Source organism: Hemisphaericaspora subhashii (assembly GCF_019202705.1).
Source record: "Hemisphaericaspora subhashii strain CBS 10753 chromosome Unknown scaffold46, whole genome shotgun sequence".
NCBI classification, from domain to species: domain Eukaryota; kingdom Fungi; phylum Ascomycota; class Pichiomycetes; order Serinales; family Debaryomycetaceae; genus Hemisphaericaspora; species Hemisphaericaspora subhashii.
Window position 1 is genome coordinate 12592 of NW_026057302.1, and position 27225 is coordinate 39816.

Below are 27225 nucleotides of genomic sequence, written 5' to 3' on the forward strand. Positions count from 1 at the left end.
TTTTTGCACGACTTATGTCGTACTTGATGACCAACAAAAATTGAATCGAACAAATACAAATCAGATAATTTCATGTTACGTTTCTAACGAGTCTCCTATACTTCAAGGAAGCGATCAATTACAAAATATACATGTGTAAGCAATGTCTGACTTAGAGGATGATTTATTGGCTTTAGCTGGAGGAGATGATAACGATTACGAATCTGAAGAAGATGTCACTTCAAGTAAAAGAAAGACAAAAAGTTATAACGAAGAGGAAGAAAGTGATGAGGACCAAGTATTGTCAAAACGTCGAAGAGTAGATACATCAGATTTTGAAATTGAAGATTATGGGGATGATCAAGCAGATGAGAAAGCGGAAGCTGAAGAAGAATTAATTAATCCTTATCCTCTTGATGGGAAATATAAAGATGAACAAGATCGTGATGAACTAGAATCTATGGATGAAATGCAAAGAGAACAGATCTTGTTCGATAGATCTCAAGAAATGGAAAGATATAATGAAAAGAAGTATTTGGCACAAAGAATGAAACAGCAAAGGAAACTAGCAGAACCTGCCACTAAGGCATCTCGTGCTTCCAATCGAACAAAGACCACTACTAAACCTGATAAGATGGATAAATTTTCAGAATTGAGAAAGCAACGTGAACAGCGTTCTAGAAGAAAAACAACTGATGATTATGAAGAAGAGCTGGATGAAGAAGAGGAAGAAGATAATGATCTTGCATTATCTGAAGATGAAGAAGAGGAATATGATGATTATGATGCTGAAACTGTTACTTGGGGAGGAGTTTCGAAATCTAAGCCAAAGAGAAACATTGAGCCTGCCAAATTAGCTGATATTAATCGTGTTAAGATGGGTCGTACTGTTTTGACCCAATATTGTTTCTATTCTGATTTTAATGTTGTTGTGTTGGATACGTATGGTAAGATCAATTTAGGAATGGATAAAAGAACTAGACGTCCAATATATAGAATGGTTAAGATAATCGATGTCAAATCAATACCAGAAAAGGCATATCGATTAAATAATTCTAAATGTGACTTGTTCCTAACTGTGAGTCAAAACCGTAATCAAACCAAAGACTTCCCAATTAGCATTTTTTCAGATTCACCACTTGAACAAGAAGATTTTGATAGATACTTGGCTGAATTGAAAAAGACTGGAGAATCAATTGATTATTTAGAGGATGTTAATGAAAAATTCCAACAATTGCAAGTGTTCTTCAATAGAGGACTTAGTGATAAAGATGTTAACGAAATGATTGCCAGAAAGAAGAAACTTCAAGAACTGAAAGGTGTATCGTCAAATGATATTTCTGGTTATGATGCTGTTACTCAAAAGGCTAAATTAATGGATGAATTAAAGATTGCAAAACAAGAAAACAATTTGAATAGAATTAGAGATTTGATTTCCAAATTAAAGAGAATAGATCAAATATTAATTGGACAACCTAATGCAAAAGCCAGTAGTGAATCTTCAAGTGGTATGTCAAAGGTTAATGAAAGAAATAGGAAATTAAATGCTGCTAATATCAGAAAAGCAGAAGTAAAATCAAGAAATACATTACAAGTTAACGATGGTGGAGACCCATTCTCTCGTTTGAAAACTGTTACTAGGATGTTTTATCAAGATTTGATTAATCAAGAAAATGAAAAGGCCTTGAAGGATATAAATTATGAAAAATTATTACAAGAAAAGAGTAAGCAAGAAGAAAAGATTGCCAAATCCACTTATAGAGATTTGGGTGAGATGGACAAGTTGATCAATAGTATTGATATTGATATTGATATTAGTTGGTAATTTGATGTATGTAGTTGATTTATGTATAATAAGTATGTAGTTGTAATGAAAATTGTAATTTCTACGATCTTGATTTTGATTGGCACAAATCTTTATCTCTAATTAAAAATCACAATGAATGACAGAGTCATTTTTTACAATGGTTAGGTAAATCCTGCATTTAGGTTCCACTCCCAACAGAAAAGAAATAATTGATCGGAACTTATTACTCCTCCGTTACAAAAAATAATACTTAGACATAAACTTGAAACACGGAAATAACAACCGATAAACTTCTAGTATTCTAAGAACGGTTTGTCTCTCGGTTTTGGTATAAATGATGTTGATAGGGTGCCTAGTGAAGATGCTCTCAGTGTGGGTTGCATACCTTCTAGAAGAGAAGTCCTGTAAAAAAAACCGTTGCATTGTAGTGTGATTAAGAGTGGAAGAAAAAAACAACTCCTGAAACCGGCTTCCTGTATATAGTCCGGTTAAATAATAAATTTTATTAGTCAGAAAATAATTAATAATAACACTTTGAAAGTCAAAGAAAAATTTTTTCTTTGTACCTGGGTCTCATACAAAATCAAATGAAAATCCACATGGGATAAAATAAAATAAAAGGGAAAAAAAAAATTCTCCTATTAGTCACTACTTCTTTACATATTACTTGTCAATAATCAAAGATATCCTACTAGATAAAGGACTATATAAAGTTATAATGAATTTTGAACCAACTGATTATATACAGCATTTGAATCTTGACTTGGATTCAGTTGTGTCTCCAACTATGACTCAACAACAATTGGAACATGAATTGGATTTATTTTCACAAGCTCATGATTTCTTTTCACTTGATGTATTGGGTAAAGATAATATAGTCCCTATTAAACAAGAAGTCCCACAAGACTTGTCTTTCTTTAAATTTGATGTGCATCAAGGACCACAACAAACCGTTTCCAATGAAGTTACGCAACAACCACCAAAAAGACAAAAGAGATCAATTTCTGAATTCAGTCCAATACCTGAAACTCCATCTGAATATGTTGCTTGTGAAGCTGCTGTTGAAGATAAGAGAAAGAGAAATACTGCAGCTTCAGCTAGATTTAGAATTAAGAAGAAACTTAAAGAACAAGAAATGGAACGTAAATCCAAAGAATTAGAAGAAAGAGTGATATTCTTAGAAAAGAAGTTAAAACAAGTTGAGATGGAAAATAAATATCTTAAGAATATGGTTTTACAACAAAATGAACAAAAGAATAATGATTTATTAGAAAGTATTAAGAAGAGAAGTATATTGGATTCAAATCCAGTATTTCAATATACTAATTAATAAATAAAATAACAATAATGAACTAATGGGACAATATATGGGAATCAATTAAAATCCAACTTTTAATTGAAAATATATATTTTAATGACTAATGATAGAGAGACATTATAAACAACGACTAATTTTATTTTTACAAACATTTCAATTCAAGATCCAACTCTTTGAATTTTAAAAATTATCCTATGCAATCAACAACCAACCAACCAACCAACAATAATCAACTACTTTTGTTCATTTTACTTTTTTATTTTATTTATTTATTAATAATTATTGGAAAGATATCAGATTGATCTTTTTGATAATTTTTAATATTTGTTTATACTATTATTATTTCAATTCTTCAACAAGAAACAAAAGAGAGAGAGACAGAGAGAGGCATTTTTTTAAAAAATTTTAGATGAGTGGAGAGTTATAAACATTTTACAAGATCTTAACTGGTATGTAAATGTTTGATTTTTATTATATTTGAAATATATTGGTTCTTACTATTTGATTTCCAACAAATCTTTTAGTTGAAGGACTAATTGTTTCAACCCTTTTTTTATATAACTATTGTACAAAATATACGTAATATTTATTTACCAATTTGATTATATATAACAAGTAATGTTAAAGTAAAATTATAAATATCAGATCAGATCCATGTTCCTTGATGTGTCAAACTGTCAAACTTTTTTGTCACGAGGTTGTAATTTTGTTGGTTAGTCTAAATTTACTTAGTGGCTGCAACTATCAGCCAATTCTTGATCCTTTTCCGGATAAAGTTCCGTAAATGAAATTTAAACAGTTTATTACAATCTAGAACTAAACAGTAAATTACAACATTAGATCCTTACTTTGAAATAATTAATTGGTAGAAATCAAATGGCTAATGTAATTTGATTTTGATGTAAAAACTGTTCAGCGTTAAATGAAAATTATTAAATTAATTAAATGAACATGTGTGAGCTTTTAAAATTTATTGCAGAGCTAATTTAATTTCATAAATAATCGTATATCATCGCACTCCCTCCCTTCCCTATGTAACCTCTCTGATTACATTCATTTAGTCAAACCAGAACCCCCTCTATTCTTAAGTGAAACAGAAAGACAATAACTAAACCCTAATGAACTCACACTAAAAAATTATACTCTCTTGTTTTTTCTCTCTTTAATCATTTTTGGTTTAATCCCCTTTTCCCCCTAATTAAAATTAATTTTACAACAATCACAAAAAGAGGGCAGAAACATACTGATTTTTAATAACCCAATTATTTTTATTTTATTATCAATTCATCATCATAATTCATCATAATCCATCATCATAAGTTCACCCTTCCATTTCTGAATGTATTTTTCGAAAATTATAAAATTATAATTATTCCTTATTTCATTTTGTTTTAACATTTTATTACTTTAATCTCATAGATTGCACAAAAACTAACCACAAATGTCTAATCCATCAACACCACCCCGGACTGGTGGTACCCCTATTGACGATACATTATTTCATCAACCCACATTTGAATCAACTCCATTATATGCGCAGTTTGATCTGAGAGATAGATCGATTTCCCCATGTGAAATACCAGCAACCCAAATGGAAAGAACCACTTCCTCACAATCCCCACTTGGTACTCCATCAACTACATTGCCTAAACAACGTAAACCAAAACAACCGTCACCAGTAATAACAGTCGAACAACATACCCTGAAGAGAGATTCCGAAGATTTACAAGGGAGGATAATAACTTCAAAACCACCTTCGCCTCCGTCTTCTCCTACATCATCATCTGAATCAATGAAAAAATCACCAGTCAATATTGTATCTATAGAAGATCAAATTACGCTACGTCTAGAATCTTCTAATAATCCAACAGTGGTTATGGAATTAGATCTTGATGGAAATATACGATATATATCAAATAATTGGGAATACATTGTTGGTACAAATATAAAGAAGATTATTAATCGACCCATTTCAAAAATTATAATTGGTAATAATGAAGAAGATTATAAAGTATTTAATAATGCAATTGATCAAATGATACTAGATGATTGTAGTTACAAAGTTAAATTTATGACTGCTACAAAACAGAAACATGAACATCATAATAATGAAGGATTAGCAATATATAATGATTTGGTTAGATTATTGACTCCTCCAGCTCATGAATGTCATTTTAAAGGAGACATACCTGTACCTGAAGAAGGACAATTGACTCCTTATAATTCTATGGATGAAGCTTCTGATGTTGAATTACCAGTGGAAGATTATGTACCTAGGCGACAGTCGCTTGTAGACGATATCCTGGAATTACACCTTGGTGACGACAAAGTTTCACCAAATCTTGAAGCAAGCTCGGCCGAAGAGACAATTTCTTTAACTAGTTCGGAAGTATCAAATGATGGAGAAGTTATAGAATTAGAAGCTCAAGGGATATTAATACATGATGCTAAAACTAGGTTACCTACTCATTCCATGTGGACAATAAGACCGTTTGTACATATTGATTTGGACTTGACTTTACCAACTGCTTTAATTGATTTGTTAGGTTTTGGTTCAGAAATATTTGAAGGATATTTACTTAATTTACAAGAATTGGGAATTATAGATGAGGAATCTGTCCCTCAACCAAAAACAATTTTATGTCGTATTTGCGAGAATAATATACCTGCTTGGTTTATTGAGAAGCATTCAGATTTATGTATAATAGAACATCGAGTGAATGAAAGCTTACAAGAATGTCATGATGAAATTGGAGAACAAAGAGAATTAGTAATGAAGATCTTTGAAAGTTTGGCATCTCAAAATATGCTGCCTTCATCTTCTGTAATACTGCAACACCAACTGTTTCATTCTTCATCGTCCTCATTGATATCGAATCCCTCAACTACTTCAGTGGAATCCAATACATCCTCATCGTCATCCTCCTCAAATGATGATAGTTCATCAAGTTTTATTTATGATTATAAAGGAATCCCCTTGCCTACTGTTTCAGATGTTGTTTCACCATCTCCAAGATTGGCTAATCAGGTATTGACCAAGAATTTTCAAGCTAGACATAAAAACTTGATTCATTCAAAGAAATTCCCCTTTGGTATTCTTCAGAAAGTTATTGAATTATGTGATGATGCATTATTGATCAATCCTCCAGCAAAAAATGATGATGATGTGTTGGAATTCTCTCCAGGTTCAGAAAAGGCGTTGAATGCTGTTTTGAATGGAAATAATTTAGAAACAAATGATTTAGCTATTCGACAAATTATTGAAGATACTCAGATTCTAATAAATAATAAGATGGATACTTTATCTAGATTAATTTCAATTTTGCAGTTTCTGGATAAGATTAAAGAAGAGATTGATGAGTTGGTACTTCAAACAGTTCGAGAAACAGTTGACAAAATAAGAGAACAGACAATTAATGAAAATCGGAATCCAACTCCTACTCCACCAATAGTTGAACCTGATGCAATTTTATCGGAGGCGGTTTCATTGAGACCACAAGCGATCCCATTACAAGCACCACGCCCTTCAAGAAGTATGTCTCCTGCAAGTGAATTATTACATCAGTCATTTGATAATATTATTAATCCAAGAGAGATTCTAATCAGAGACTCTAAGCGACAAGATAGTAATACGTCTATGAATTCGTCTATGTCATCCATTTCCATAAGCCGAACAAGAGAAAGTTTGGGTGAGAGAGGATCTTCAATTGCACATGTTCAACCAAGTCACCAATCACGAACTAATTCTAGAGAATTATTGGATGCCATTCACAATTTAGATTTTTCAAAGAGATCTTCCGAGAATAATTCATCCATTCCATCACCTAGACGACATCTTTCCCCTGCACCATACGTGGAAAAACAGAATCTCACATCATTACAAAGAAATACTGCAACTGCTAGATTTACTCCTCTTACATCTCCAGCAACTCCTCATGACGACATAGATAATAAGAAAATTATTCACTTGTCATTATCTACCTCACTACAACCCTCCACGAGCATGAAAGGTCTTAGTAAACAACAACCACCATTATCGCCATTGTTGGTCTCAGCTACTCCTCAAACTAGATCCAGTACCGGTGGAGTCCGTGATTATGAAATTATTAAACCAATAAGTAAAGGAGCTTTCGGTTCAGTATTTTTAGCGAGAAGAAAATTAACCGGAGATTATGTGGCCATTAAATGTTTACGTAAACGAGATATGATTGCCAAGAATCAAGTACTTAATGTGAAATCAGAGAGAGCTGTAATGATGAGACAAACAGATTCACCATATGTTGCACAATTGTATTCAAGTTTTCAATCTAAAGATTATCTTTATTTAGTTATGGAATATTTAAATGGAGGTGATTGTGCAAACCTATTAAAGACATTGGGTGTGATTGGATTAGAATGGACACCGAGATATATTGCAGAAATAATTGTTGGTGTTGACGATTTACATAAACGTGGTATTATTCATCGTGATTTGAAACCAGACAATATTTTAATTGACAAAAATGGACATTTGAAATTAACTGATTTTGGATTATCCAGATTAGGTGTTGTTGGTAGACAATCAACACACCGAAAAAGTAGTTCTAATGAACATGGAATTGAATTATTTAAAAGTGGTTTGACTCAGAATTTTGATCCGGCATTGCAAGAATTTCATCATAAACGAACTCATTCGGGAACCCCATTTACATTATCTCCGACAATGGAACATTCAAAACTAAATCCACAAGTACAAGCATTACAACAACCATATCCACCACCATTGCAGCATCATTTGACATCTCCTGCATTATCATTTTTGGAACAATTTGGTAATTCGCCAGTTACTCCATCACTGCTGCTGACTACAAATTCACAAACTACGTTTCCTCAAACCCCACAATATAATGCACCTCCATTACTTCATCACCGTTCAGCTTCATTTTTTAAAGGTGGTGCTAGATCAAATTCTGGTGGATTGGAATCTCCATTACTCCGTCCAATTATTCCTCGTACTGCTTCCGAATCTTCATTTGCATTATTTGATGATGAATATAATCAACAAGGGTCAATGCTGGCTGCATCCAATCAAGGAGTGAATTATGCGTTATATGATCCAAAGACAGAGACCGAAATTAAGCATTTTGTAGGTACACCGGACTATTTAGCTCCAGAAACCATTGAAGGTGTTGGACAAAGTGAATCTTCAGATTGGTGGTCAATTGGATGTATGTTATTTGAATTTTTGTTTGGATATCCCCCTTTCCATGCTGATAGCCCCGAGAAGGTGTTTCACAATATTCTTGAATGCAAAATTGATTGGCCTGATCTACCTCCAGAAGAATGGGATAGTTTCTGTACTCCAGAAGCTAAAGATTTAATTGAAAAGTTGTTGACACTCGCACCAGAAGAACGATTGGGATTTCATGGAGCTAGTGAAATAATGAGTCATCCTTATTTTGCAGAAATTGATTGGGATAATTTATTTGAAGAGAAGGCACCGTTTATACCAATGTTAGATGATCCTGAACTGACTGATTATTTTGATTCAAGAGGTGCTGATGTGATACAATTCCCAAGAGATGAAAGTGATGATTCTGATGAAGAACATACAGTAGGTGCTGGTGGTCAGAACCTTGTTAGTGAAAGTTTACGAAATAGTTTGACGAATGCTAGTAGTGATTCTCCAGGAAGTAGTGGATCTTCATCATTACCTGGTTCTGCCAATGTTTCGGGTATTGCAGGTTCTGGAAAACGAGAAAGGCGTGGCAGTAGGTTGGTAGACCCTGGTGAGTTTGGTTCATTTAGATTTAGAAATTTATCAGTATTGGAAAAGCAAAACAAGGATGTTATTAATAGGTTGAAATCTGAACATTTAGAGCATAGAAGTAGCTTTTCGTCAAGTTCTTCAGATTCCACACCAATTTTAAGGTCGCCAGGAAATTCGTTTAGTGGTCCAATGGGAGGTCCCAGCTCAAGTGCAAATACGGTTAATAGTGGTATTAGTCCGTTTAAGCGATCTAGCTCTCCTCTGAATATCGCCCCACGTTCTAGTCTGTTGGAATCGCCAGGGATTGGTACAGTGGCTCCTCCCGTTCATACTGTGAGCAGTGTTATGTCGGCATCTCCACATCGATTATTTGAATCTCCAATTGTCTCGAAGCATGAAAGAGTACCCTCGGCAGTGAGTACTTATTCCAGTGGTGATGAAATTATTTTTAATGAAGAAAAGCAAAGAACAGGTAGTCTTGCTCTTGCAAGAAATTCTGCCTTATTAAAAGACTTTACACCCATGTCATCCGATACAGAAGAAAAGCCCAGTAGGTTTGTTAGAAGACGGGCCAGTTCAAGGAGCGACGCTATTAGCCTTTCAAATGAATTGAATGTTCTTTATTGTGAACCAATCTCGGTGGTGCGGCACTCGGTGGTTAAATTGTTAGAAAAAGCGGGATGTGTTGTTGTTACTGTTACTGATGGAGAAGATTTAGTGAAGCGGGCGACAAGTAGAGTTAAATTTGATATTATTTTTACTGCCTTGAAATTATCCAAGGTTGAAGCAATTGATGCTGTCAAGTTGATTAAATTTACAACAAGTACTAATTCTACTACTCCTATTGTGGCGGTTACTGGTTTTCCTGACAAAGCAAAGAGTTCTGGAGTATTTGATGAAATTATTTGTAAACCGGTGGAATTTCCAGAAGTTCAGAAATGTATTACAAAGTTAAGTGAGGCCGCGATAGATGAGTAAAAGGGTTTCCTCTTTTAGTTTATTTAATGTATATGTAATAAATGGAATACTTATCGTTACTTGACTTTCTTTAATTGTAGTGTAACTATCTGATAGATATTCTTGCAGTTAATCTCATTGATCCATTGTGGATGCAAATGTGTGGGCGTGGGTGTGGCAATTATTTCCTGTATATAGATAGTTTGCTAAACTTTATCTTTCCAGTTGTAAACTGGAGTTTTTCACACACCTTCTTTTTTTTGGTTTGATTTGAGAATCGTTTCAATTCTTTCTTCTTTTTAACAACCCATAAACTAAACAGACAACAACACCATGGTTTCCGCAGAATTCACAGAAAAGGTATGTTACTGAAGTAATTCATTGTAAGAATTGACATCTAGTACTAACAATTTTGTTTCTGTCTAGGCTGACGCCGTCTCCAACTTAACTACCAGACCAAATGACGACGAATTATTAAAGTTATACGGTTTATACAAGCAAGCTACTGTCGGTGACAACACCACTGAACAACCAGGTGTTTTCAACTTCAAGGCTAAGTACAAATGGCAAGCTTGGAAGGATTTAGAAGGTACTTCTCAAGAAGAAGCTGAGCAAAAGTACATTGAGTACGCCACCGAATTAATCGCTAAATATAATTAGATAGAGTTTTCTACATATTATTTAGAAATATACATTTATATGAGAGTTTAAGAAATATGTAAAATGGGATTCCCTATTGGTTTTGGCAGAGTAGCAGCGGCGTTCTAGCTTAAGCCACGATCCATTGATGATCTATTTGAAAATTTGGCTACTCTAGGTTCTTGATATTGGTTCTCTTTTTCCAATTCTGTGGGAATCAAATATTCCAATTGAGTTGGTAATCCAGACATATGACCTAAATTGACCGTTTCATCTTGTTGGACCTCGGACCAAACTTACTACCCAGTTAGGAAATTTTCCTTTTGGTGAAACCTATGCCGCACCAACCTATACCACAAGATGAAAATTAAAAACTGACCGTTGCTATACGAAGGGTAAGTTTTCAATAGGTATGCTAAGTAATAAAATTAGATATAGTTTCGATCTTAACTTATTACATATGAGACGATTATCATACGATTTCGTTTTTTTATATAAGATACGATTTCATTTTTTATATAAGTTTCAAATAATTTAATTGGCTGTAAAAATTTATGCAACATTTCGTCAAATTTCTACAATAAAATGTTCTCACTACAAATTTACACAATTAGTCTCTAAATTATTAATTACCTTTTATTAAGTTTCTTACGCATGTACATAATATCTAAGCTTCTATCAAATAAGAAATGTTTATATTAATCCTATCCCTCTTAAATAATCACAATTAGGCATTGGCATATTTTCAGCCTGTTTTAATTTTTCTTCATTTGTCCAAAACCATCCCTGGGCATCTTCCATTAATTCATTTTTATGGATTTGTTCACGAGAACATTTGGATCGTTTATCTTGAACATATATACTTTCAACTTTATCGACAAAGTTCTTCATTTGCTTTGGGGATTTGTTGGCAAATTTTTCATCGAATTTATTATTAACATAATAAGGAATTGAATATTTTGGTGTTCTTCGTTCAATATTATATTTATAAGATGGAGCAAATGAGTATTCTGGATTAGACAGTTCACTACCAAATAATGCAGACAAAATAGGAATAATTAAAATGAATAACAACGGTAACAATGCCCGAAGTTGATCAGATAAGGAGGATTCAGACTGTTGAGCAGTATTATCCTGTGATTGACCTTCTCTTGGTCTATGATGCGTTCTTCTGTGTCTCATAAATGGAGGTTCTCCCCCTCCAAATGTTTGAAATGTGAATCCATTATTTCCAAATCCAAATGATTGCCCTCCAAATGGACTATTACCACCTCCAAAGAACATGTTGAATATATCATCATCAAACGGTACTCCACCTCTTGCTCCTCCACCGTTAAACATAGGGTGTGTGCCACTAGAAAATCCTGATGTGCCCCCAGCGGATGGGGTAAATCTTGAATCAGGATCAGCACCAGTTTGATCGAATATTCTTTTCTTATCAGGATCACTTAAAACACCCCAAGCTTTATTTATAAACTTGAAAGCTTCACTAGCTCTAGGATGCGAGTTTTTATCAGGATGACATTTTATAGCTAATTTTCTATATGATTTTTTAATTTCATTTTCATCTGCAGTTTTTGTAACTGAAAGTATTTCATAAAATTGATTTGGTTTATATGAAAGAACTTTTAATACTATTGATTCCTGTTCTTTTGTATATGACATCCTTATTTGATTGGGGGTTGATGTGGGATGAGAATATGTCTTATTACAAAAGAGAATGAATCAATGTTCCGGTGTGTGTCCTCTCTCCAATCTTTTTGAGAAACTCAACAAACTAAAAAAAAATACGAATGGGCCAAAAAAATTGAGAAAAATTTCTTTTCATTTCTAGAACGACAAAACTACACGACCGACAATTTTTCATTGATAACAGGTTTCATCACTTATCACTACTTATTGACCAATGGGTGTATGAACAAGCTTGGAGTGGTATGTTTTCGTAGAAGTATTGATGTAGATTATGAGTATTGAAAGATATACAGCTCACAATTGTTAATCAGAAAATTAATAATAATCATTATATTTCGATTGATTATTCATCTATATCTTACCATGTAAAATGTTGGATTGAATCAATTGAAGCAAAGATATGTTTAAAATTTATTCTGTCAATTTTAATTATGATTCATATTTTTTTCTTAATTACAAGTGTATGTAATAGAAATTTCATTTTATATATAAAATTTCAATTCAGATCAAGAAATCAGACCACTTCTATTCTTTTTTCTTCTTCTAGTAGTCAACCAATTGATAAAGAGATGGAACCACCAATTATTAAATCATTATTGGATACCGATTTGTATAAATTGTTTATGCATGCAGCTGTTCATAAACACTTTAAAGATATCCCAGTAATTTATAAATATACCAATAGGACAATTGATTTAAAATTAAATGAATCAGCAATTGAATGGGTTAAACAACAAATTGATTCATTATCAGAATTGAAATTCACCCAAGAAGAAATTCAATATTTAGGTAAAACATTACCTCAATTACCAAAAGAATATCTTGAATATTTGAAAACGTTCCAATTGAAACCAAAGGAACAAATTAAGTATCTTGAAGAGGATGATGATTTCAAGTTGGAAATATCTGGACCTTGGAGCGATACAATTCTTTATGAAATTCCATTATTAGCAATTATTTCAGAAGGGTATTTTAAGTTCGTTGATACCAATTGGAATTATGATGGTCAAGAAGAAAAAGCCGAACATAAAATCCAGCAATTGATTAAGAATAAATGCAATTTCTGTGAATTTGGAACTAGAAGAAGAAGATCGGTGAAATCGCAAGAAATTGTTATTCAACAAATGAGAAAACACCTCGATGCACATCCTGAAGATAAAGGTTATATTGCTGGAACTTCGAATGTCTATTTTGCTATGAAATATTCATTTGCACCAATTGGAACTGTAGCACATGAATGGTATATGGGAATTGCATCCATAACTCAAAATTATAAAGAAGCAAATAAAATAGCTATGGACTATTGGATAGACACGTTTGGTGACAAACATGCCGGTTTAGCATTGACTGATACTTTTGGTACTGACAATTATTTAACTTGGTTATATCCCCCATATTCTGATGCTTATGCTGGGGTTAGACAAGATTCAGGTGATCCAGAATTATTTACTGAAAAGATTGCCAATCATTATTTTAATGTTTTACAATTACCTAAATTCTCAAAAATTATCTGCTTTAGTGATTCATTAAATATTGAAAAATGTTTGAAATATAAAACTAAATCTGATGAATTAGGATTATTGAGTACATTTGGTATTGGAACATTCTTCACTAATGACTTTATTGATACAAAAACAGGCAAGAAATCTCCTCCATTGAATATAGTGATTAAATTAAGAGAAGCAAATGGTCAGTTTGCCATAAAGATAAGTGATAATATTGGGAAGAACATGGGAGATAAGGCAACTGTTGAAAGAGTAAAACGTGAGTTAGGTTATACTGAAAAGCAATGGAGTGAAGGAGACGAAACCCATAGATGGACATAAGATACTTGGGCTCTATATATAATTAATTTTGAGTAACTATATAATAGACATTATTTTAATCTTGTAAGTTACCCTCAATGTTAGTTTATAGTTTGTATGTAAATGGCTGCTAAAATATGGGGGAGGTCGTGTAAAATGTTTCAATTTATTCAGATGACTCCCGTTCGCCTGAGTGGTTGTAAAAAAAAATCATTCCATTAAAAAGGAGATTAAACCTAAATTGAAAACACAATTGAACTTCAAAACTAAACAAAACTCCATAAGTCAATTGTTATTGAAAGTTTGTCTTTCAGTGTAATAGTTTAATATTGAGTTGATTAGTGCGTGTGGAAAACATTAGGCTTTTAACACAAAGAGATATATCAAAGATTCTTCCTCCTTCGTTCCACCCTCATCTCAATTTATCCTTAGCACTTTTTCAACATGGATTTATCATATGAAAACCTCTTCACTATTTTGACTTTAGCAAGTGGATCAGAAAGAAATGTTGAACAACAGAATGCAGAGGCGCAATTGAAGAAATGGGAAGTGGTACCTGGTTATCATTATTTACTTCAAGAAGTCTATTTGAATCACGAGATCCCTTTACAAATTAGATGGCTAGCTATCATATGTTTCAAAAATGGAATAGATAAATATTGGAGAGCAACTAGACAGTACTCAATTAATAAACAAGAAAAATCCCAAATTACAAGTAGAGTTATGCAATTGGTTAATGAACAGAACAATCAATTAATGATACAGAATGCCAATGCCATTGCTAAAATTGCAAGATATGACTTCCCCCATGATTGGCCTAATCTCTTTGATGATATAACCAAGAATCTTGAAGATTTTGTATTTAAGCAGAATGATATTGTCAGTACCAATAACTGCTTAATAATTCTAAATCGTGTCATCAAGACAATTACCATGGTTAGAATTGGTAGGGCAAGGCATGCAATGCAAAGTAAAGCCCCTATAATAACCTCAATTTTGATTAAATTATATCAGAAATTTTTCCAATTGTGGACCACAAACTTGGACTTGACAATAATGGAAGTTTGTTATCTTTGTCTCAAGAATTTAAGAAGAATTATACCTGAAGGATTTGATCAGCCCCACAAGAATCAAGATGTTTGCGAATTCTTAAATTCTACGATTGACCATTTGCAATCATTGGTTAGCGAGCATGATAAGTACTCTTCCGATTTGTTGGAAAGATATGTCAAATGTTACAGTAAGTTGTATGTTGCATTAATTAATTGCAACCCAACCAGTTTTGTTTTAATGCCATGTTCTCAAAAGATCCTAACCACTTTTCTTTCATTATTGGAAGAAAAGGCAGAGCTTGTTTATAATAGTAATGAAGAAAATGACTTTTGGGAAATTCTCGCATTAAAAGCATTTAGTATCTTGAAAAAGACTATGGCATATGTTTATAAGAAAGGTGCTGTGACTTTGAAACAAAGAAACGATAAGTTAGAGGTTGCGAATGCTATAAATAAATTGTCCGTGGATGTTTTCACAGCTGATTTAATTCAAAAGTTATGTGACTTGATCATTAATTGGTACCTTAGATTGAAACCCTCCGATTTAGAAGGGTGGTCTTTAGAACCAGAAGAATGGTGTACAGAAGAGTTATCAACGAGTTGGGAGTATCAAATTAGACCATGTGCAGAAAATTTCTATCAAGATTTGATAAAATATTTCCAAGACATCTTAGCTGGATTTGTATTGAACAAGATTTCTTCAGGCTTAATGGAAAATGAATCTGTTGATAGAATTTTAATCAAAGACTCTATACTTTGTACCTTTCAATTATCATCTGGTACAATAGCTAATAATGTCAATTTTGATACCCTTTTGCAAGAAGTTTTTATTCCAGAAGGATTGAAAAATGATTTATTGGAGAATAAGATTTTAAAGAGAAGAATTTGTTTAATTATAGGTGAATGGGTTGGAGTACAATGTAATCGAGAGCTGAGAGTTTCAATTTATAAATTGTTACTTAATTTCTTGCTGCCAAATAATCCCATAAACGATAAAGTAGTTAAGATCGCTGCAATCCAAACTTTGAGAACCGTGGTTAATGATTGGGATTTCAGCAAGAATGATTTCCAACCATTTTTGAATGAGTTTGTTAAATTATTACTTGACTTGTTAAATGAAATGAGATTAATTGAATCAAAGTTGTATATATTCAACACTTTGGCTGTGTTAATTGAGAAATGTAACCCATTGGTTGATTATCAAACATTAATTGATATCTTACAGATTGTTCCAAAGTATTGGGAGTTGAGTACAAGTGATAATCAACCAATTATCAAAAGTTCATTATTAAGAGTATTGAAGAGTTTAACCATTTCATTAAATGAAAATTCTCCCGAAACACATTCCATTTCACTTCCTTTAATCCAGAATTGTTGTTTGCATAGTTCAGATGTGTATATGTTGTTATCGGAAGATGGTTACGATTTGTGGTTAGAATTATTGAAGTATTGTCCTCAAAGTCGTTTAAACAATCCAGAAATCATCAAATTGTTTGAAATGATTCCTCATGGTTTGCGAGACTCTACCGAAATTTTGCCAACCATTCTCTCAATAGTCAGAAGTTATTCATTGTATGCACCAGAGTTATTCAGACAAGAAGTTGTTACCGTGGAAGCATTTAAAGTACTCGGAGAATATCTTGATAAGATGAGAGATGATTCATATATGATTTTCATTTCTTTGATGGATATTTTATTAATTGAGAATAACGATCTGAATGAATCCTTTATAAATGGTCTAGTCAATAGTGGGTTGATGTTGAGCATGATAAATTATGTCATAAATGATAATCAAAGTCCAATATTGGCAGCCAAAATGTATTTATTGTTTTCAAGATTAAGCAAGAATTCTCCAGAATTATTCTTGAAGATGTTAGATATTGCATCTGTTGATTCAATTAAGTTCTTTAAGAATTGGATACAATTCTACAACCACAATGGTAATCCACGTAACAAGAAGATCAATTTGCTAGGATTAATCTCGATTGTCACTTATGGTATACCTAAGAATATTCCAGTATTACTAGAATTATTCCCTGACGTGATCAAAAAGACATTTTACTTCCTTGAAGAGATTAACGAAGATCAACAGGGTTCATGTGAAGGCTATAATTCGAATTTGCTCTATGAAGATATTGACGATTACTCATATTTAGATCCCGATATCAAACCTCATGGTGAAAAGATAAGATATCATTTATTGTTACAAGAACGTGATCCAATTTATACAACCAATCTCATTCAATTTTTAAGAAACAATTTTATAAATTTAAAGACTCAATTACAAGATTCTGATTTCAATCAAATCATATTGGCATTGAATAATGATTCTTACACTTTAGAAAGATTAAAAGCATTAAGTTAGGATTGAAATTATATAACTGATTTTTTTTTTTGGATATTCTTATATTTCATATACATAAGTTAAAATGTACATTAATTGACTGAATATAACTCTAGTTCTTCTCTATAAGTCATATTGAACTCCTTGGATTGGAGTTCTTGAATTGATTTGGTGGTCCATATGGGTTTGGCTTATATGCACACCATTTGTCTCCCAGGTTCTGTTGAAATTTTTCAAATTTATGGTGGCGATTCACAACTGAGAAAAAGAATCTCATCAATTCCACTTGATATCCCTCCCCCATCAATTGACAATTATACAACATGTTTAGAAATAACTACGACAACGATTCAGTCACATATTCGCCTACAGGACGATTATTTCAAGTGGAATATGCATTAGAAGCAATTAAGCAAGGTAGTGCTGCAGTTGGATTGGTGTCCAAATCTCACGTAGTTTTAGTTGCATTAAAACGTAATGCTGAAGAATTAGGTTCATATCAAAAGAAGATTATTAAGATTGACGATCACATGGGTATTGCATTAGCTGGATTGGCACCAGATGCAAGAGTATTATCCAATTATTTAAGAAAACAAGCAATGACAAGTAAAATGATTTTCAATAAACCAATTCAAACATATAAAGCAGTGTTATCAATTGCTGATAAAGCTCAAGAAAACACCCAATCTTATGGTAGTAGACCATATGGTGTTGGATTGTTGATTGCTGGTTATGATGAAACTGGTGCTCATCTATTTGAATTTCAACCTTCTGGAAGTGTATTGGAATACTTTGGAACTGCCATTGGTGCAAGATCTCAAGCTGCCAGAACTTATTTGGAAAGAAATTTAGATAAAATACGTCAATGTGAAACTGTGGAAGAATCGATTGTTCATGGATTAAATGCATTAAGAGATACTTTGTCTCAAGATGTTGAATTGACTTTCAAAAATACCTCAGTGAGTATAGTTGGTAAAGATCAAGATTTCATCTCCTACGATGATGAAGATGTACAACAATGGCTAGACAAGCTTGATTCCGTATCAAATGCCAGAAATAGAGGTGACGATGATGAAGAGGAAGAAGCTGAAGCTCCCGAAGCCACTGAGGCGGGAGCTGATGAACAAGGGGACGTCGCGCCTTCCGAAGATAGGATGGATACTGACGAATAGAGTAGAAGTTATGTATAATCAGAATGAGTTCAATAATACAAAAAAGTGTTTACAAATACCTATTTACATGTAAGATTGATTTATCTATTAACTTACTCTTTTTCGTTACTCATTTGTTGTTGTTTAGCAGCGACTTTCTTGATTGCCTCCATGCATTCTTGTTGCATTTTATTCACTTTTTCATTAAGTTTTGTTGGGTCGTGCAATTCTTTATTATCTCTAATATCACTAATCATTTTCTTGATCCCTGATATCTGCTGCCTGATTGATTCCTTTTCAGATTCTTCCATTAATTTGCCAAATTGCAAAATTGCCACTTCTGTATCAGTACATAAAATTTCAGCTCTTGAAGCATGCTCGAAGTATTTCCTAAGTTCAACATCTGAATCTTTGTTCTTATTACTTTCGTCGATCATCTTCTGTACCTCTTCGTCAGTTAAACCAACTTCAGTTAACAGAATTGATACTGTGTTTGGCTTACCATAATGTTCCAGATCTTCTGGATATGGAGTTCTATCAGCTGCAGTAACATTTATAATACCATCTGCATCAATTTCGAATACAACTGCGATTTGTGGGGTTCCTTTTGGACCTTGAGGGATATTTGACAATTTAAAGTTACCAATCAATTTGTTATCTTTGACTAAAGTTCTTTCACCTTGATATACTCGAATTTCCACTCCTGTCTGTCCATCTACTGCAGTTGAGAACATTTGTTGTTTTTTGATAGGGACGGCGGAATTTCTTGGGATTAATGGACTGAATATGCCTCCATATGTCTCAATACCTAAAGATAATGGAGTTACATCTAATAATACAACATTCTTTACTTGGCCGGCTAATACAGCTCCTTGGATAGCTGCTCCTAATGCTACGGCTTCATCGGGATTAACTGCGGTACTTGGCTTTTTACCAAATAAATCTTCAACGACTTTTCTTATTTTAGGCATTCTGGTCATTCCTCCAACTAACAATACTTGATCTATATCTTTAATTTTTAATTCGGCGTCTCTGATACACTTCTTGACTGGTTCAATTGTTTTCTCAATCAATGGCAATGTCATTGCATCTAATTCTTCTTCTGTTAACTTCATTTTAATATGGCTATGCTCATGAATAAATGGAAGATTGATTTCAGTTTCACTAACGGTACTCAATTCTATTTTGGCTTTTTCTGCAGCTTCTCTAATTCTTTGTACTGCTAATCTTTCATTCAGTATATCAATGCCTGTTTTAGATTTAAAATGATTCAAAATATGATTTACTAATACAATATCAAAATCTTCTCCACCTAAATGAGTATTCCCATTAGTGGCTCTAACTTCAAATACACCTTCCTCAATATCTAAAATTGAAATATCAAATGTTCCTCCTCCAAAATCAAATACGGCAATTATTCCACTTCCATCTTTTTGTGTTCTATCACATCCATAAGCCAATGCAGCGGCAGTGGGTTCATTTATAACTCGCAAAACATTCAATCCAACCAGCTTCGCTGAATTCTTTGTTGCTTGACGTTGCGAATCATTGAAATAAGCTGGAACTGTGACAACCGCATGATTAATTTCATGTTCTAATTGCGCTTCTGCAACATGTTTCATTTTTTGAAGTATTATTCCACCTATATCAGATGGAGTATATACTTGACCCAGAGTTGTTTCTAATACTGCATCTCCAACATTGTTTGGAATAATCTTATATGGGACATTGTTTAAATCTTGTTGAACTTCTTGATCAAGAAACTTCCTACCAATTAATCTCTTTGTTGCAAAAAAAGTATTCTCAGGATTTATGATCGATTGTCTTTTTGCGGGTAACCCAACTAGTGTTTGCTCATCTGTAGTGAATGCTACAATTGAAGGTGTTGTTCTTCTTCCTTCTTCATTTTCTAAAATTGTTGGTTGCTTAGTAAGATTATTCATGACTGCAACTGCTGAATTAGTAGTTCCAAGGTCAATTCCAATGACAGTGTGCTTGAACCGTGAGAAGCTCTTTGGTGTGACTATTCTCCTTAACATCTTATGGAAGTTCTTACAGTTACAATTGCTTCTTTCTTCTTCTATTAAAAAATGGCTATAAAAAGAGAGAGCTAAAAAATGGAGATCCTTTTTTTTTCTTTGGCTCTTTGATGCTTAATAATCAAAAGTATGGAGAGATTGCGAAATCTAAGGAACGAATCTTAAGTTATCATCAGAATCAAAGGAGATACCTTTGAAATAATATAATCCAAGAATATCTAATCCAATTAATTCAATAATTAATAACAATCTCTCATTAGTTAATTCATTTGTATTCAATTTTCGAATTGATGAAACTTTTTCTATGTCTCTTTTGATGGTTAGCAATCGATAATAATCATCACATTTGTTCAACACAATCCCAATTGAGTTTGTTCTTTTATTGACTACTATTGAGCCAACATTGAAGCTTTCTGCGCCATTACCACCATCACAATTATATCTCTTAAGCAGTGGATAAGATCCCGCAATTGTATCTATAGCAAGTGCTTTGAAAAGAGTTCTATAGATCAAATAATGGGAGTCGGAAAACAATTCTAACTGTCGATTTTCTTCTGGGTGCAAAATATCATAAATTACACTGTTTTGTAAGAAGTGGATGTGGTAGGTTTCGCTAGGTACAATTTTCTGATGATTTCCATCGGCTAGAAGGTCTTGATTTCTTTTTATCGAATCTTTATTAATGGTCATATACGATCTTAGTATATGTTTAATCAGTAATGGTTGGCAGTACTTCTCAATTTTCTCCGGGGATAAGTTATATGTTAATCGTATATGTCTTTTGAGTTCATAAGAGCTAAGAACCTCAATCTTAAAGCTCCGATGGGGTGCATTCAGTATAATTACTTGATAATCCTTATTAATCCTTATCCCAAATCTGGTAACTGCCATGTGGGATAGTGATACTTGATTTCCTCCTATATCAATTCGACATGATGCTAAGGCATCTCGAATTGCTTCCATAATGATTGAATATTTGATCATTTCGTCTCCTTTACAATAACCCAGATAAACTTTTAAAATATCGAAATCTTCAATATATGAATGTTCCGTTGAATGAATAGAATCAAATTTGAAAAAATGTAATACAGCAATAATTAATTTCACTATAAGATTAAGATAATCATTATTATTTTCAAATTCAAAATGTAATATCTGGTTTGATCTAATGGATTTATCCAGGAAGATCGATGTGAATGATTCGGTTGAAGATCTGAAATTCGGAGATTCAAGAGTTAACACTCTTCTTAGCTTTAATTGTAATTGTTTGAGATTTTTGTGCCTTCTAGTTACCATTCTATAACTTGACTTATTTAATAGACTTATATTAAACCAAATTGCTTCATATGAAGAAATAACTTTTGAATTCATAGATTTGATGATATTTTTATACCCAAGGCTGAAAGTTTGCATTTGAATAAGATTGGTTAATAAGGAAAGTTTCGTTATATCAATATAAGGCTCTTTCTTCTTGATGGCTGATTCATAGTTTTGTTGCTCTTTGTTTAGAAAGTGTAATAAAACAGGCAAGTAAACTTCATTCATTCCATAGTTCACAATGAAATTTTCAATAACTTCTCCCTCTTCTTGATCTGGATTATATCGCACAAGATCATTCTCAAACTTTAAGTATCTATGATAAAGATCTCTACAGAGATCATATGGTGACTTAGATTGTGGTGTTATTTTAAGACCATATGGAGCCATGGGTCTATTCCAAAAGATATCATAAATCTTGATCCAAAAGTAAACACTAAAGGAATTTCTTAATGATCTTTCTAATTGATATAAATTGAAAACATCTTTAATTGTTAAATCTCCAGTTTCTATTATATAAACTATTAAGTCAATTGGAAGTGAATCTATTAACATCTGGGTTGAAGATGGCTGCAGCTTTCTAGAACGACAACGANGGAAGTGAATCTATTAACATCTGGGTTGAAGATGGCTGCAGCTTTCTAGAACGACAACGATTTGTTTTCTGTCCAAGAAAAAGCTTAATTAGTACGGAAACTTTTTTTACGACGGTGACACAGTACGGGATCTACCCAATCTTATGGAAGGCAATAGTCAAAGCATTTAGGTGCAATTTTCATTGCAATAACGCTTGGATTGATGTAACAATGATGACTCTTTCTATCAATCTTTAGTTGTAGTTCAGATTGGTATATTCCAAAAGATGAATTTACTAGACCATTTTGCAAAGCTCTTTCTGCTGTTACAAATTCAATATATTAACACGATTATGTAGTTCCTACTTCAAGATAACTTCATTCATATTTCCTAATATAACTAGCAAGAATTTAGATTAATCCAGTGGATACTACTCAGTGTTAACTATATAGATTATCCTTTGCAAATATTAAAAAGGAAGGTGCTGATTGTAAGCTTCTAAAAGAAGAAGAAGATATTTTTGCAACCGATGGCTGTCAATTTTTTTCCTGCGATTCTGGCCAAAGGCTCATCGATTTTCATCCATTTCCTACACTTTCAATAACCAACCTATACAAGGACACTTTAAGTTAGATGGGTAAAAGAAGAGGTGGTTCATCCGATGGTGGTAATGCCAAGAAACGTTATAAGAAACCCACTAATGTTTTATTAGATCCTAATACATCTGGTATATATGCTACTTGTAATCGAAATAAAGAAAAAGCATGTAAACAAGAATTAATGTTATATTTACAAGATAAAATAGAGGAATTATACAAAGTCAGCGAGTTAGAAGATGAAGAAGATGAAGATGAGCTGTCAGTAAAAGAAGAACTTTCTATTGAAGATAAACTTCAACAAGAACTTAATGAGATGAAAGAATCTAGCAAAAATAAAACAAATTTATTAACTCCAATAGATATTGATTGTGAATGTTTAGTTTTCATTAAAACTAAAAAACCAATAGATCCAGAAGAATTAGTTGAAAAAGTATGTGAAGAAAGTTATGAATCTACAGTTAAAAGAACAAGATATACTCAAAAGTTATCACCAGTTATGGATTCATGTAGTGCATCAAAAGAAGAATTACAAAATTTAACTCGTCGAGTTTTAGCCAGACATTTTCATCAACTGGAAGATCAAAAACCAATTAAATTTGCCATTAATATTAATAAAAGGAATTTTAATACTTTGAATAAAGATCAAATGATTAAAGCAATTGCTGAATGTGTTGGGAATGAACATGGACATAAAGTTGATTTGAAGGATTATGATAAATTAATTCTTGTTGAATGTTTTAAGAATAATATTGGAATGAGTGTTGTTAATAATTATCAAAAATATAATAAATATAATTTACAACAAATCTATGAAAAGAAGGAAGTTTAACCTGACAATTTGTAAATAAATTCTATTGGTTCTTTCCAAGCTAACCAATCAGATTCATTATGAGGAATTAGATTTAATTTATATAATTTATAAATTCCAATTAATAAATTTAATAATTGTAATAAAATAAATGCAATTTTACCCATTAAGATTTCATTTGAATTTGATTTATCTGATAATTTAATAAACATTTTATTAGTTTCATTAAAGATTGATTTAATTGGATTAGTTATTAACATTATAATCATTGTAATTGATATTATTTGTAATGAATTACCCATCATATAACTCATAATTAAATTCATGGGGATTGATTTAGCAGGAGATATGGCTAATTCCCATATCTTCTTTGATTTCAATGCATCTAATTCTTCTTGTTGTTGTTGTTGTCTTTGTTTGTCAGCTGATGATGTAGTCTTGGTGGTTGTAGTGTTACTGGCTATGTCAAATCCTGGTGGTGATTGAATTGAATCTTTTGGTCTATTTGCAATCCTTGGTGTTATAATTTCTATTAAATCTTCTTGATTGATTGACATTGTGAAATTCTAAACGTATATAAATATATATTGTATGCTAATTAAATAAACCTCCTTTGGTTTAATGGGATTATTAAAAATGTTAATTAAAAATTGGTTGTAACTGTTCAATATGAAAGAGAAACCAAGGGAGGAAAAAAATCAATTGCTCGAGATTTAATTACTTAATTAACTAATTGCCTTTGGATTTATTAACAAGTGATTTCTTATTAAAGAAAAAAGAACCAATTAAAACAAACGGATACAGAACATTCTAAGTTGCATTTGGGGGAACATACACTATAACAAAAGCAAATCAAATCAAGGGGTACCAGTAATAATTACACATTGAATAGAAAAAGACAAGTTAGATAATTCATAAAGGAGTATAGATCATCATTTGACATTAGATATACACAAACTAATAAGTAATAAGAAAGTATGAATTCAACTCAATCATTTAATAATAATCCTTTAAATAAAATCATTGGATTATCAATCATTTTATCAATGGGGTTTTTATTAGTTATATTAGCTACAATATATGGTAATTGGTTTCCAATAATAATTGGGATAATATTCTTATTTGCTCATTTACCAATTATAATTACTAAATCAATTGTTAATTCTTCTGATTATGAATTTAATTTTGATCCAAATTCAAATAATCAAACAAATGTTGTTATTGAAGTTGGTAAATTCTTATCATCATTCTTAATTGTTAGTGGAATATATTTACCAATCTTATTACATCATTCATTAATTTTAAATCAATTTGCTATGATATTAACAATAATTGGTGGATGTTTAATTTATGGTACTGTTTATACGTTTAGTTCATATTTTGATGAATCAGAAGATCAAGATGAATTGGCTGATTTAGGAGGAGGTGTCATTTAGAAAGAGGGATTACGCACAACGATCAGCCCCACTAGATAGTACAACACATGTCAATAACACGACGATCCATATTTGTATAATAATAATAATATTAAGTATTCAGAATAACGAAATTCGAGGGATGAGTCCCCTTCTCTCTTTCGATATTGAAATTCAGAATATTGGATTAAGTATGTCCATCAATTTGTCTTCTATAATTGAAGGTTCTCTCCCTGGTTTTGCCCTGCCCAGCGATATTGAGATTTGGCTGTGGATGAATAGCTGGCTCGACGTCAGGGGAAAAAAATAATAAACTCCATCAAAACATTCAAGTTTTTCAACTCTTCTCTTCTATCGGAATCCATTAGTGATTATTACACTAGCAAAACCAGAAAATGCCACTGTCCATGACAACCACATCTTCTTCCTCTTTATCAAATGAGTATTCTAAAGCTCAAAAAGAAATAGTTGAAGAACATCAGTTACAAGAGAAAATTACCAATGAAGAATTTAAAATTTGGAAAAAAACAGTACCATTATTATATGATATTATTCATACATATTCATTTGAAAATCCATCTTTAATATTTCAATGGATTCCAGGTTATACTACTGATTCTAGTAATCAACATATAAATATCAAATGTTTATATGGTACTAATTCCCTTGATAAGAATCAAAATTATTTAAAAATTGGAAGCATTAATTTACCAAGTACTTTAAGTCCAACATATCAAGGTTCATCAGGACTCGCAGTACCTAATGTAGATGATATTAATGAAGATTCGGGAGATTTCAAAACTTTAGCTACTTGGAAACAATCCTCGGAAATCAATAAACTTAAAGTATCACCAAATGGGCAGTTTGCAATTGGTTTTAATGCAGATGGAATCATTCGTGGATATAATTTATCAAACAATGATATTATTGATTATAAATATCATAAACAAGAAGGGTATGCTCTTGAATGGTTTCCTAATAATACCAGTTTCTTATCTGGAGCAACTGATTCACAAATTGCTTTATGGAATATTGATAAACCAAGTACTCCAATACAATTATTTAAATCTCATAGAGGAGCCATCAATGATCTTTCATCAATCCCAGGACAACCCCAACCATCCCTTTTTGGTTCTGTGAGTGACGACTCAACTACACAATTTCATGATATTAGAATTGCAACTACTACTCAAGGTATTAATCCAGCTATAACTGTTGAAAATTCCCATATTCAAAATTGTATTAGTTTCCATCCTGATATTGATACTTTATATGCAACTGGAGGGAAAGATAATGTTGTCAGTTTGTATGATATTAGAAATTATAAAACTCCATTTAGAAAATTCTTTGGTCATAATGGTACAATTACCAATATTAAATGGGATATTCATAATCCAAAATATTTAATTTCTACTGCATTAGATAAAAGATTGATAGTTTGGGATTTAAATCATTTAGATCATGATTTTACATATCCTGGTGCTGATAATATTGATTCAAGTTCAAAACGTAAAACTCAACAACAACAACAGCAACCACAAGTTGATCCATGTTTGAGATTTGTTCATGGTGGACATACCCAAAGAATAGGTGATTTTGATGTTCATCCAGATATAAAGAATTTGTTTGGAACTGTAGGTGATGATAATTTATTGGAAGTTTGGAAACCAAAGACATTACCTGTTGAAGAGGAAGAAGAAGAAGAAGAGGATGAGGAACATGAGGCAGAACGTCCACAAGAGGAGGACTCAACAAAGAACGACGAAGAAACTAAGAATGAAAATGATGATACTGAAATGAAAGATGTTGATACATCAAAAGAAGATTTAGATGAAGAATCTAAACCATCAAAAGATGTAGAAATGAAAGATTGATCGTTGAAGTAGCTATAGAAATGCTGTATAAATATTACTTCCCAATTAGGAAATCATCGGAACTTTTTTTTCTGACTTCGAGCGCATTGACAATCTGTAGATTT

The 27225-nt window shown here is 32.2% G+C and overlaps 13 protein-coding genes across 13 annotated transcripts; 10 read left to right on the forward strand and 3 right to left on the reverse strand. All coding sequences in view use genetic code 12, as the record gives it.

Moving 5' to 3' along the window:
- Positions 1–142: 142 nt before the first annotated feature.
- On the forward strand, positions 143–1804 carry RTF1 (Rtf1p; the record flags this gene model as incomplete). The annotated part of the gene is made up of 1 exon (XM_049406915.1): positions 143–1804. The coding sequence occupies one exon, from the start codon at positions 143–145 to the stop codon at positions 1802–1804; it is 1662 nt and encodes a 553-aa protein (XP_049263579.1).
- Positions 1805–2504: 700 nt separating this feature from the next.
- On the forward strand, positions 2505–3116 carry MET28 (Met28p; the record flags this gene model as incomplete). The annotated part of the gene is made up of 1 exon (XM_049406916.1): positions 2505–3116. The coding sequence occupies one exon, from the start codon at positions 2505–2507 to the stop codon at positions 3114–3116; it is 612 nt and encodes a 203-aa protein (XP_049263580.1).
- A 1429-nt stretch (positions 3117–4545) lies between these two features.
- RIM15 (protein kinase) lies at positions 4546–9831 on the forward strand (the record flags this gene model as incomplete). The annotated part of the gene is made up of 1 exon (XM_049406917.1): positions 4546–9831. One exon carries the CDS (start codon positions 4546–4548, stop codon positions 9829–9831), a length of 5286 nt encoding a protein of 1761 aa, XP_049263581.1.
- Positions 9832–10143: 312 nt separating this feature from the next.
- Positions 10144–10470, forward strand: ACB1 (long-chain fatty acid transporter; the record flags this gene model as incomplete). The annotated part of the gene is made up of 2 exons (XM_049406918.1): positions 10144–10170; positions 10237–10470. 2 exons carry the CDS (start codon positions 10144–10146, stop codon positions 10468–10470), a joined length of 261 nt encoding a protein of 86 aa, XP_049263582.1.
- A 672-nt stretch (positions 10471–11142) lies between these two features.
- On the reverse strand, positions 11143–12114 carry HLJ1 (type I HSP40 co-chaperone; the record flags this gene model as incomplete). The annotated part of the gene is made up of 1 exon (XM_049406919.1): positions 11143–12114. The coding sequence occupies one exon, from the start codon at positions 12112–12114 to the stop codon at positions 11143–11145; it is 972 nt and encodes a 323-aa protein (XP_049263583.1).
- Positions 12115–12710: 596 nt separating this feature from the next.
- On the forward strand, positions 12711–13967 carry NPT1 (nicotinate phosphoribosyltransferase; the record flags this gene model as incomplete). Its single annotated transcript, XM_049406920.1, has 1 exon — positions 12711–13967. One exon carries the CDS (start codon positions 12711–12713, stop codon positions 13965–13967), a length of 1257 nt encoding a protein of 418 aa, XP_049263584.1.
- Positions 13968–14390: 423 nt separating this feature from the next.
- Positions 14391–17363, forward strand: KAP120 (Kap120p; the record flags this gene model as incomplete). The annotated part of the gene is made up of 1 exon (XM_049406921.1): positions 14391–17363. One exon carries the CDS (start codon positions 14391–14393, stop codon positions 17361–17363), a length of 2973 nt encoding a protein of 990 aa, XP_049263585.1.
- Positions 17364–17665: 302 nt separating this feature from the next.
- Positions 17666–18514, forward strand: PRE5 (proteasome core particle subunit alpha 6; the record flags this gene model as incomplete). The annotated part of the gene is made up of 1 exon (XM_049406922.1): positions 17666–18514. The coding sequence occupies one exon, from the start codon at positions 17666–17668 to the stop codon at positions 18512–18514; it is 849 nt and encodes a 282-aa protein (XP_049263586.1).
- A 92-nt stretch (positions 18515–18606) lies between these two features.
- On the reverse strand, positions 18607–20532 carry J8A68_003103 (Hsp70 family ATPase; the record flags this gene model as incomplete). The annotated part of the gene is made up of 1 exon (XM_049406923.1): positions 18607–20532. The coding sequence occupies one exon, from the start codon at positions 20530–20532 to the stop codon at positions 18607–18609; it is 1926 nt and encodes a 641-aa protein (XP_049263587.1).
- Positions 20533–20679: 147 nt separating this feature from the next.
- J8A68_003104 (uncharacterized protein) lies at positions 20680–22404 on the reverse strand (the record flags this gene model as incomplete). The annotated part of the gene is made up of 1 exon (XM_049406924.1): positions 20680–22404. The coding sequence occupies one exon, from the start codon at positions 22402–22404 to the stop codon at positions 20680–20682; it is 1725 nt and encodes a 574-aa protein (XP_049263588.1).
- A 654-nt stretch (positions 22405–23058) lies between these two features.
- J8A68_003105 (putative tRNA acetyltransferase) lies at positions 23059–23853 on the forward strand (the record flags this gene model as incomplete). Its single annotated transcript, XM_049406926.1, has 1 exon — positions 23059–23853. One exon carries the CDS (start codon positions 23059–23061, stop codon positions 23851–23853), a length of 795 nt encoding a protein of 264 aa, XP_049263589.1.
- A 956-nt stretch (positions 23854–24809) lies between these two features.
- J8A68_003106 (uncharacterized protein) lies at positions 24810–25268 on the forward strand (the record flags this gene model as incomplete). The annotated part of the gene is made up of 1 exon (XM_049406927.1): positions 24810–25268. One exon carries the CDS (start codon positions 24810–24812, stop codon positions 25266–25268), a length of 459 nt encoding a protein of 152 aa, XP_049263590.1.
- Positions 25269–25642: 374 nt separating this feature from the next.
- Positions 25643–27121, forward strand: UME1 (Ume1p; the record flags this gene model as incomplete). The annotated part of the gene is made up of 1 exon (XM_049406928.1): positions 25643–27121. One exon carries the CDS (start codon positions 25643–25645, stop codon positions 27119–27121), a length of 1479 nt encoding a protein of 492 aa, XP_049263591.1.
- Between the last annotated feature and the right edge of the window lie 104 nt (positions 27122–27225).